The sequence below is a fragment of the Lycorma delicatula genome, chromosome 7 (genome assembly GCF_047948215.1).
Source record: "Lycorma delicatula isolate Av1 chromosome 7, ASM4794821v1, whole genome shotgun sequence".
Taxonomy (NCBI): domain Eukaryota; kingdom Metazoa; phylum Arthropoda; class Insecta; order Hemiptera; family Fulgoridae; genus Lycorma; species Lycorma delicatula.
Genome location: NC_134461.1, coordinates 74,685,286 through 74,698,422, shown reverse-complemented (window position 1 = coordinate 74,698,422; position 13,137 = coordinate 74,685,286). Strand labels below are relative to the sequence as shown.

At 26.4% G+C, this 13,137-nt stretch overlaps 1 protein-coding gene across 4 annotated transcripts in view; it reads right to left on the bottom strand.

The window, feature by feature from the left end:
- Positions 1–2,648: 2,648 nt before the first annotated feature.
- Positions 2,649–13,137, bottom strand: part of LOC142327906 (popeye domain-containing protein 3-like) — a 333,359-nt gene continuing 322,870 nt past the window's right edge. For all 4 annotated transcript variants that reach the window (XM_075371267.1, XM_075371269.1, XM_075371268.1 and 1 more), the window contains one exon: positions 2,649–3,238. In XM_075371267.1, coding sequence (XP_075227382.1) covers positions 3,174–3,238 — 65 coding nt within the window. In that variant the 3' untranslated portion in view covers positions 2,649–3,173. The remainder of the gene's footprint in view (positions 3,239–13,137) is intronic.

Below are 13,137 nucleotides of genomic sequence, written 5' to 3'. Positions count from 1 at the left end.
AAAACCTCAATTGTTTAATTGCACTAAGATTACTTTTTTCGCTTAAGGCTTAAGTGTAGATGATGCTTTTCAGCTGTATTTCAGAGAGAGAGAGGGGAGGATTAAGCCATATTATGCAAACTTGATCAAGTGTACTAGTTTAGCACCTATTTTTTTCATACTTATTTCTAACCACACTTCAGGCTGGTAAATGCTTTCACATCATTATTACTAAAAAAAAAAAATTTATACCTGTAGACATATATAATGACAAATGATTAGAGATGAATGTAATTGAGTGTAAAGATGCTTTTATGTGATAGTTGACAAGAAAAAGATACTTGTTATTACAACAAAAAAAAATGATTGACTAAAATATATATAATTAAGAAATTATTTTACAAAAATGATTTATTATGTATATAGAGTTGGTATTCACCTATATTATATAATTATGTTTGAACAACAGTAAATAATATAAACTTACATTGATTCAAACTATTTTTTTTTGTTTATACAAAAATAACATATAATGATAATAAATACAATATTTTACTGTAACTTTTAACATTTATAATGTAATATTTCATCACAGAACCTATACACATCTAGTTATTTAATATGGTACATAATACATCTATTAATCAATTACAATTTCTATAATACATTATTTACTAATAACATACAATCTATACAACTAAGTTTAATTCATTACTTTAATTATTATTAACAAATTATTTCAGATCTATTAATTCCTATTATTTTTTATTATTATTACCTATTTCATTATATTAAGTAATTAATAAAAAGTAATTAAACATAAAACAGTCTTATAAAATAATAATAACTCGCATAATATATGTTGAAATCACTACTTATCTACTGTTGACAACCGTGTAATTACTTTTGACAATAGATAATATTCCAATGTCAATGTGAACTTTAACTGCCAATACCTTTTTAAAAGCCAGTAAAACATTTCATATATAATCTCTGCTTAATTTAAATAAGTTTGTAATAAGATTTATAAAAGTATTATAGTCAATAGCAAATATTTTTGTTTTTACAAAATTTTCTTTAAGTATATCTTTAAGTATTCTTTAAGAATTCAAAATATGATAAAATAAATCTAATTTAATATATGGTTGCTATATGTTATGTCAAGAAAGTGTCCCATAATCAATTTCAAGCTCTATATTACAAGCAGTTTTAACCGATTTAAATGACTTAACCAGTAAAAAAATTGATTTATTTTTCCGATGTTACCGTCTTGCTAGATAAAACTTCATTACTAAATTTAAAAACTCATAACCCTGTGAAAAGCATTAGAGCTGAGAATATTTTAGAACAATACTCAAAGTTAATAATGCATGAAGATTAGTTAGTAATAAGTAAATTCAGTTGTTGCAAATTATTACTGATTATTTTTTAAATATTCCCATACCAGCATGACCGTATTACTTTAAAAGTATGTAATGGTCATCTATATTAAATCAGCATACATACTTTGTATCATTACTACAATCTTAATTTTGTAGTGCCCATTCATTATTAAATTATAAACGTAAAATTTTTAGTTATTACATAACTAAACGATGTTTAGTTACGTTTTTAAACATCTTTAGTCAGTTTTTATTCTATAAAATGTTTAAAATCTTTATTTAATAATTAAAAATTTTACCTTTACAATTTACTTTGAAAACGAGTAGGCAACACAAAACTAAGAATGTAGTAACGATACAAAATATGATTGCTGATCTGTATTCTCTTTTGAGTAACCAAATAGGCAAGTCATAATAAATTATAATGATGAGTAATGTGATTATACTTGACTCATTTACATATGATTAAATTTTTTTTTATGGTAAATAAAGAATACCTCATTACTTGTTTCTATGCGAGGCAATTGTATAAAATGCAATACTCTCAGCCATATTCAGTCTAATGGAATGAATTATAATTTTGAACAAAAATTTTAAAAACTTTACTCTTTCTTCTACGCATTATTACATTTAGATATTTATATCTAAATGGGAGTTTACTGCCAATAAATTTCTAAGAGCAACAGAAGAAATGTAGAGCTACTGGCTTCATCCCATTATATTCCACAATTTACTCTAAACAATGAAACATTCTTTATAGTTTATTATTATATCTTGCTTGTTTATTTTTGTTGTTTACAATTTTTTTTCTTAATATTACTTAAATTGACTTTCAATATATTATAATTACATATATATAAATATATATATATATATATATATACATTGAAGCATATGAAACATAAAAAATGAGTTAAACTGAAATCATGATGACTAAAATTTCCTGAAAACTGAACAATTAATCATATTGTATATGGTATTAATATTTTTCTTGTTTTTTATTTAAAATTACCATTGCTAAGTAGTGATTTCTTAAAAAAGAATAAATGCAAACAAAATAATTGTTAGTTTATAATAAACAAGTACATGACTTTAAATTCTTAACAAAATATTAGCAAACAAAATCATATGTTGATTAAACAAAATTAATATTAGTTAACAATTTTTTGAAAGAGTAAAAATTCAAACCTTATTAATTGCATAATACTATATTGATGAACATACATATAAAAACATACACATAAATATAATATTTTTTTTAATAATATATAACTAATTACAGCCACAACATTATAATTATAGGCATTTTTCAAAAAGTATTATTCTCTTTTTCATTATATTAACTATTTTATATAAGACACAATTACAATAAACAATAATTATCATTAACAAACAAAAATCACAAATGAATTAGTAAAAAGAAAATTAATTCACCATACATTTTGGTTAGAATTTCCACCTAAATTATAAACAGGTATGTAAGTGAAAGTACTACTGTTATCAGTTTAAAGGAACAGGTCTAAAGGAAAAAACCAAAAAAATCACACATCAATAATAAAAAAAAATATTGTGACAAAGTCCAGTAAATTACAATCGTGATGACTTGTTAAATTTTATATTATAAATAAAAATTTAAATTTTATATTATAAAATGAATATTAAGAAAAAACTTAACCTATAATAGTATAAAATAAACAATGTAAAAATGCATCATTGATTGCTTGTGCTATTAAACATATTCTTCTTTTAAATAAAAATTAGACTAAGAAAATATTTAAAAAAATAATTATCGTTCATTGATTTGATTTAGAGTCAGACAGGAGTTTCATGATCAGTTTCTTCAATTCTTCCAAGACGCCAAGCATTTGGATCATTTGCTGCAACAAAATATAAACATACTGTTTAATAATTGAATTATATAATATCTATATAATAAAAAATAAATCTGATTGTAAATAAATAACCTCTCAAACAAACAAACTGTATGGTTTAAAAGTTTACAGATTCTTTCAATTACTATTAAAATGTATGATTGACGTAGAAATTCAATCAGTATGGAGTAATAATACAATGAATCAATGTTATGTTTCTTTATTTAATATATTGTTTTTGAAAATTTAATGAGTTTGTAAAATTTATACTGATCAATTATAAAATTATGATTGTTGTGTATAAGATCTTAGAGCAAATGTCCTGTTTCTACGAAGTGATTTGCAAAAATTGATTCTATAGTTTGTACAATCATGGCAGTTGAATTTGTATACTTCTTGATCGTTGTATTTCTTAGTGTGTGATTGTTAGTTTTCTGTAAAATCTTTTTATATTTAATTGTAATTTGACAATCATATATGATTAGTCGTATATTTTCAGTCATTAGGTGTATTTATGATTTTGTTCTATATTTTAAATAGTATACTATTTATAAATGATAAACGTGACAGGCATCCATTCACTTTTGCCATTTATTTGTGTTATGTTATTGTTGACGTCTAAAATTATATACATACGAAATCATGTAGTAACAAGAAATACAACGCTATAATTCTTTTGTAATCATTTAGGATAGTCCTTAATAAATGTTCCAATCGTTGACTTCCACCAATAAATATAGCTAAGAAAAACTTCGTACTTACACTAATAATTTTAATAAAGAACTTTTAAATTTTATGTGATTGTATATCAAACATTCTCAAATAAACAATTAGAATAACTAATAGGTAAAAAAAAATAAATATAAAATTAATAGTAGCAAGATAATGTACAAAAAAATTAAGTGCTTGGTAATACAAAATAGAATTTAAGAAGCTTCTTCATTTAGTATACTACTCACCATAACATAGTCAAAACTCACTGTTGATATAAAATGAAAGAAAAATTTTGTTTGTGTTTATTTGTTATTAAAATGGAATAAAATTTTACATATTATAATATAACCACAACTAGACAACAAACAAAAAAAAGGTTTTGCACATACAATGGCAGAAGTTATCAAAATGTATAATGGATACAAATACTAAATAGTTTGTATTCAAAGTCATTTCAAGAGAACCTTCTTTTGAAAAAAAATTCTGCTATATATTCCTTAAGTTAAGATACATAAATAATTCATTAATATAATGAATCCATAATTACTTGTACTTTCTTCTGCTTAACTAAATGCCTTTATAATTCAGAGTTAGAATTGTGTATCAACATAAGATTAGCGAAAAAACATTACTATTGCAGTGGATTTAAAAATATTTTTAGGATTTCAAAATAAATATAAAGATAAAGAAAAAATAAGAGTACTAAAATGGGTTTATCATTAATATAAACTTATTTTCTTACACTGATATCTGAACAGAACAGAAAGAAAATATCATGTCAAAGGTCCCAAATGAATAACAGAAGTTATAAAAAAAAAAATATTTAAAACCCTTTCTAATTTTAATTTATTAAATTAAAGTGAATGTTTTAACATCTATTAATTAATAAAAATTATATAACAGAGTAACTTCAACAGGTATGTTGTTCGAGCAATTGGCTGATATAAAAATTCTTCTTTTGTTTATTGGGAGGAGAGATTAGGAAGCCTTTAGCTTTAACTAGTTGTTCAGCCAGGCTTCTTGGATAGTCACCAATATAAGAAACAGAGTCCCTGAGTCATTCCAAAGGCAACCCCTTAGCAAATAAATATCAAGGTTCCCCTGAGTCTTCAAGTTTCCTCCGTTAAAGCCAATCAAGGATAGGGAACCGGGGGGGGGGGGGGACTGCAATCGTCACAGGGCGGGTGTCTTCCCCTATGGGGGTTGGGATGATTCTTAAGGTCCTAGCACCTCAGCAAGGTGAACCTAATTAGGTCATGGTTAAACCCAAAGAAATGATAATAAGGAAAAAGGGATTAAGGACAAGGAAAAAATGGGTGTTGGAAAAAGAGTATCGGGAGGATCAGATTAGAACAAAGTTTTTAAGTCTAATTTCCAGTTTAGGGGCTTTGTAATCTTTATTTTTTCAGGCGCTATTTCACCTCACTATATAAATGTAATGAAATGTTTTAAAAGTAAATAAAATTCAACTCAAAAATAAAATTAATGTTTTATTTTGTATTACTGATAACAGGAATGTGATTTCAAGCTTTTTCCAAATTTATATTATCAATTCTTCTTTCCTCAAACATGCTTAAATTGATTTTTAATAATGAGTCCTTTTTTTCTTTCTTTTTCCTGTTTAGCCTCCGGTAATTACCTTTTAGATAATACTTCAGAAGATGAATGAGGATGATATGTATGAGTTAAATGAAGTGTAGTCTTGTACAGTCTCAGTTCGAACATTCCTGAGATGTGAGGTTAATTGAAACCCAACCACCAAAGAACACCAGTATCCACGATCTGGTATTCAAATCCGTGTAAAAATAACTGACTTTACTAGGACCTGAACGCTGGAACTCTCGACTTCCAAATCAGCTGATTTGGAAAGAGTCGTTCACCACTAGACCAATTCGGTGGACTTATGAGTCCTGGCTACTTTTATGTTAACCTTAGGTAAACATTATGTATTCTTAAAATTTACAGTGGAAGCACTGTTCTTGTTTTAATGAATGGGTTTTACATATATTTTCTCACTAATGATAAAGAAATATTTTTAATGATGAATATGAAACATAAAAAAAATTTGAATAATTATTGTCAAAATCTTTTCCAAGTTCACAGCAGGGATTTGAATATCCTCTGCTAATATTTTCATTACAGTTAATATACTCTTTGTTCAAGATACAAAGATATTGTACAAGAACATAATCCATAAAAAAAATCTATTAATATATAGCAAGTAGTGATTCTATTCCTTGCTTCGTTAAAGCTATGTTAGTTGATAAAACTACTTATCAGAAGCAATTTCTTTGTTGATTGACTGCCCTGTTCCACTATCCTTTTGTTTCCCTGTCAATCAATGCTTCTTCCTTGGATAGTTGGAACTTTATCAGTTGCCACTCTGGCTTCATTTATCATACTGTGATATATATCTTAGCAGTTGATAGGGCAGCCAATTTTTCACTAGGAATTAGTTTGATGGCAACTATTAGTTGGACTTTTATTTCCTATCCAAGGTTTAAATAAAAAGGGTAAAGGGTAAAAGGATTAACGGTTAAATAAAAGTCAGTGCACACAGAGTAGTATTTTTAATGTAACTATACGCAAGAAAGCTAAATTTTAATAACATTAAGAAAGTAGGAACATTTGATTTTATGAACTGCAATTCTTTATGAATATTATTAAATTCAACTCAAAAATTTCTTTGAATAGTAAAATTACAACTGAATATCTTTGTGATAATTCTTCAAAGCTTTCCTACTGGTACATTTGGGACATTCAATTCTTTCTACTCTAATTTGTAAATAAGCCAGATTTACTTGTGACAAGTGACACAGGTAAATTACTTAGGATGCAAAGTTTCAGTCTGAGGTGAATCAGATGTTCCAAGTAAAATTGAGAAATTTAATTACTATATCAGTATCATAAAAAGAGTTTTGAGAAATAAGATTCAGAAAGAAACCTTACTAAAATTCTATAAAACAGCATCAGTCACAGCATTTCACTATGTAGCAAAAACCTGGTATCTTAAAAAACAAATGGAAAAAGGAATTCAGGCCGCAGAAATGAGACTTTTAAGAAACATTGCAGGATACCATTTGTTGGATAAGAAAAGTTACATTGACACCAGAAATGAATTAAATATCTATAACCTTAACGAGTGAATTAAAATGTATGAACTAAATTGGACAAACCATGTTGAAAGAATGGCAGAAGAGAGAATACCTAAGCTACTTTACAAGTATAAGCCAACAGGACGCAAAAATTTAGGACCATCAAGGAAAAGATCAGTGTGTGTAATCATAACAGAAGGAAACCCAAAACATGAAGAAGAATAAGCCAGAATACAGGATTTGAAAATAAAATCATATACTGACACAGTCAAACTATCCAGTTTAGTGATCCTGTTGCAATGTATGCTTAAATTAAGTGTTGGATAATTTCTAAAAAAAGTCTTAGTCCAGTGTAATCAAAATATCTTTTCATGGACCTCCAGAATTCAATGTAGCTCTACGGTAACATAAAATAGTACTGTAACAAACGTTACTTCTCAGCCCATTGTAAGCACAATTAAAGAACAGCAGGAGAATATATATATTTTGACTAGGAGAATATATTTTGCATTAACAATGTAAAGGTATGCATAACCTTAGCCATGTTAAATTTTGAATTCCATAAGAATAATTTGTTACTTGTAACAATTTTTCAATAACTATAAAAACTATAACAACTATATTTAAATATTTTTTTAATGAACTAAAAGTTGAGAATATAGAAACGTGTATTTTTTATAAAAACATTAAGAATAATTCTCAGACGTTTGATTAAAACAATACCAAGAATATTTTATTTTTAACCAGCAGATCCACTCTATAATTTTACCTTGTTTAAAATGATATCTTGATTATAATATGTGTATTTGATATAAATACTGTAACAAATTTATTTTATTTTAAGTGAGACTATTTTCATAACAGGTAATCAAAATGAAAAGCATGCAACATATTATTTTGAAAATGCATTTCATGAATAAGTGTTGGTATTGTTTATTTTAAGTTAATCAGATGGAAAGATGGTTTTATTAAGATTATATATATGATTGGTTGTGTTTTAGTTTAAGGCTTACTTTTTAAACAGTTAGTTTAATAGTTTTTGTTAAACCCAGTCATGGATACAAAATAAAAATAAAAATTAAAAATCATAAAGGGGGACTAGTAGCTGTATTGAATGTATGAAAACAGTAATTTAAAAAAAATTTAAACTACAAGAAACAAAATTATTTTGTTAACGAATAACTAATCTGAAATTAAAGGTCCATGATACATAATCGTGTATATATATATAGGATTGTGACTCTGATTGATTGCCTAAGAAGCTACTATTTTTCAATTTTTTTGTGAATCCCAAATAAGTATGGCATATAATGTATTGAAAATTACATTTGTTGATAAACTGATTTTAATGAATGAGCTATCAGGTAATTTTAATTAATCATGATGACACATTATTAGATCATAGATTCCAGCCAATTACCAGTTGGAATTAAGAGATTAAATCTTTTTATAATTATTTCAATTTTCAATTCAGCAATTTACTAACAGTATTACAGTTTTGTTTTTCAATTTACCATAAAAGTATGATAAATATTACTATAATTAAAATTTCTTTACTTACAGAAAGCTCAGCTGCAGACTATACAAATTAGTGATTGATTGATATTACTCATATAATAATACATGCACTCTGTAGTGCATGTGTAGGAGATTGTGATTCTGTGGAATAAAATGTAAAACTGGAGGAAAAAGCTTTTTTCTGAGTGTGTTGTAATTACAAAATATCAATACTCTATTTAGGGGTAAAACCTTTTTTATTGTTATTGTACTGCATTTACTACAATATATTCTGGTAAAAATCTAGAATCATCACTGTAAATTAATTGCTGGTTGGTATGCAGATCCTTAGAATAATTTTTCTTTCAAAATTTCAGAGATTTTAAATATGCAAACTCATATTTAAGTGTAGAATTTTTTTATAAGAAAGTCAGGAGGTCTGCTGTTCTTAACACATGACAAATATTTAACATACATTTCAGACAGAATAATGTATTAATATAAACATTTGATACAAATATAATCAGCTGAATAGTAATATTCAAAGAACAATGTGAAATGGGAGTATATCAAGAAAAGCTTATCTAGAATACCAATCATGAAACTACTGTAATCAGTTACTGGTGTAGCAGTTTAGATCCCTAACAGCAAGAGAGCAAATAGAAAAAATTTAATTTATTCATAAGAAATCATATTTCATAAAACAACCAAAATTTAAAAGTGTTAAAAGAATATATAAAAATGTGTTTATTTGCAATGAAATACAATTTTGTGTTTTATTAAAATTTAGTCAATAAAATTCAGAGCATCTAATCATGAAAATCTAACAGCCTGGAAAATATGATTAGTAATAGTATAACTGAAAAACACACAATTTATAAAAAATAAGAAAATATTCATAAAAGAAAGATATTATAGTTTGCATATGCACTACAAGGAATCTAAAATATTTTGGACTTGTACTAAACTTAAAAACTAATGACAGCTCCTACTGGCTAACTAATTAACTTGGAAGGAATTCCCATATAAAAAAATGTACAGGTTCCAGCATTTTTCCAGTAGGAATACTATCTGAAAATTTGTTTTGACAATAATTTTTCTGAACACTACCAGTAATTCTTTCTGGATTTCCTCAGTGGTAAGAAACATCCTTTAATCTTCATTTCTGGGGCCCATAATCATAAGAATAAAATCAGCAAGTAAGAAGGATGGAAGGTGATAACTTTTGGAGTTTCAGAAAAATAACTACAGACTGTTAAATATATTTTAACTGGTCTAATTTATTATTATTATTTAAATTATTATAAAATTACATTTTTAATTAGGGACTATTTATCACCAAAATCATACCTATTCAAAATTTTATACAGTGGTTAAAATTGACAGCTAAGGAAACCGAGATGAATTGCTTTGGTAATACTTCTCTTAAAATCAAAGAAAATAATCAGCACAACTGCCATTGGCTTTCACTGTCTGACTTTTTAAGCTTTTCCGAGACTTAATCACAAAATCATTGAGACCACTGTTACTTTATCTCAGGGACATAAATGTAAAGCCAACTCTCAATACCAGTTATGATCTCAAAGGTCAGTTTACATCCTCCAAAGGAATTAGCAAGACCAAATGTAGACTTCTGTGCACTATCGCATTTGAACAGCCATAAGGAGCTTGGTGATAATTTTTTCTGAATTGATAACTTTCAATTCTTCAGTTACAATCTTCTGATATCTTCTACAACTATGTCCCCCTAATTAACATTTTTAGTCCTCAGATATCAATACTCTTAGGCTAGTAGCAATATTTTGGTGACCATTTGATGAGTTAAACTGGCTGATAGCCTTGTGCAGTTGTTTTTGTCAACTGTTGATCAATTAATCTTAAAACTGCAAATATCATCATAACAGTAAGTTGTCCAAGAGGTTTTTTCAAACATCTGTTGAACACATTTCAGAATTTCTTTTGCATTTTCCTAAGATTCACACAAAACTGGAACAAAATATTTGTTTTTTATATATACATAAAAAATTTGAATGTCACTATTCAAAAAATCAGCCTAGTATCATACCACTAAGCTGTTACCAAAATGTTGCTGTTTCAGTACAGAAAGTTTTAGATACCATACTGTGTAAAGAGAGAGAATTTTATTCAAGGAATGTTGGAAAAGTGAACTGAAACCTCTTCAATTTCATTCATGAGGAATAAAATAAAACTGACTGATATGCACTAAGAACAGTAATTATACTTTTCTATTAAAAGTTTCATACAAGCAGTTAAAATTTCAGTTGATTAAATGCAAAAATGTGCATGCAAACATGCATACACACACACATCTCTCTCTCTCTTTCCTCTCATTTATTTCATATTTCTCCCTCTTAGCAAGCATTCCATAAATCATGATGTAGAAGTAAGCAGAGATAAAAATATTTATTTGATTTCACTTGTTTCATTTCAGGATGAAGTAAAAAACATACATAACCAGAAAATTCATCAATGATAAACAGATTGAATAATTTTGACTATTGTTATCATAACTACTGTCTTTGTATAAAGTGAATACACTTTATACAAAGTAGAACTTCTTTTAAGTGGTATCACTTCTTAACACATAATATTCCTCAAAATAAATGTTAATTTTTTTTTATCTCATAAATACGTATTTAAATGTTATTTGTATAAATTACTGCGAGTGAAATTTTCTCCTCAAATAGAAAAAGATTATAACAAAAGATGTAAAATGACATAAAAAAAATGTCGCTTCATAAACTGCTACTTCTACATCTGAATAAAAAAAAAAACAATACATGGATAAACAATAATAATTCAATTGAATGACATCCTACACAATCTAAGTTACAAAAAAAAAAATTAATCATGCATATACAATAAAAAAACATTAAATATCTACTACAATAATTGGATAAATTACAACTTTTTTATTAATCACAACTTACCACAATAATAGTATCTAATCCTAGGAATGCCTAAAGGGAATATATAACACAGCTATAATAATAATAATTAAATAATACATTCTGGATACATACAATAAAAAGAGATAATAAACAGATTATTAAGCATAATGCATTAAATTTTTATACAATACAGTATACATTATAAAGATTAATAAAAAGTTAATGAAAATGACTTTAAAATTGCAAGAATTACAATTTAATTTATTCATTAGAACAATTAATTAAAGTTCTGGTTTGTGTCAACTTGAATTTTAAGAGAAATGAAATTAATTAAAAAAAAAAAAAAACAAAACAAAAAAAACAGAAACTTCCTTAAAAAATAAAGTTAAAAGGAACTAAATGTCTATTTATCAGCATTAAAAAGTTCCCAAACAATTAAAACATCTGTTGAAGTATGAATGATTTACAAACACCTTGTAATACTTGTATTACTCTTTTATATACTTAAGCTTTTTTTTAATTTTATATATATGTATAATATATTTTTATAGATAATTTATCTATATAATATATATATATATTTCAGCTCAGTATATTTATAATTGGGGAACTGATTCAATCCTCTCATTCCTTAGTAAGCGCTGGAAAGAGATACTTGTTATTTTTTGTATCGCCAAGTTATTTTCAGGAAAGACTTCAGGACATCTATAACCATAAACTGATTATGCCCAAAGAAAAATTCACTACAGACAATGTTTAATATATGTAAGATGTTCAAAACTTGGCATACTTTATAAATCAAATTTTGAAATGGTGGCGATTAGTTTTATTGATGTTTGTAGTAAATTCTTCATATTTACGGCAGAGGTGGAATATCTAATTAGAACAAGAGATATATATTCTCAGAAAATAATGAACTTGTTTCAATTCTATGATTTACAAAATGACTGGAATTAACTGGATAATATTCCAGTTTTTCCTGCCTTGGTAGTATTCAGATACATATCTGTTTACAAGCTGGAGATACTACAGCCAACCTATGTGGCTTAACAATGCAAAGCAAAAAGATTTCTTTTATATAGAAAAAATTACAATCACTAACTAGGCCATATCTAGCTTAGTCTATTTAGCTTTACCCTATGCGGTAGAAGTGGTTGGGGTAGGAATGAACTGTCTGTCAGTGATTATCTCCTTCCTCTTGGGGTAATAGATAAATTTAAAATTATTAAACTATTATTTATATTTACATTTGCTGTTATAAAATGTTTATTAAAATTACAATTAACTGTCTTTATTCCTAGAGAAGCCATTTATCTACGAAACTCACTAATCATGGTAGTCTTGGGCATCTCTTTCCTAGCCTAATTTTTATTAAACCTATAAAACTCCTCTACTTCACATATTACAAATCCAGTAGAAAACTACAATATATTATATTTTCACTGACTGGAATGTTACAGCAATTTTATAACTTTTTCCATTACAGCGCCATTAAGATAATAATAATGGCTTGATCACTGTGATCCGTAGGGGTCGAATATGAAGCCTCCAGATATTCAACAAGTTACCATAAGTGAAATTTTTTCATTACAATTTATTCAACAAAAATATTAATTAAGTTCAGTAAGAGATAGGAACCTAAAATTGTGAATACTGTTATGATAACTTATCTCTTTTCGACATCATC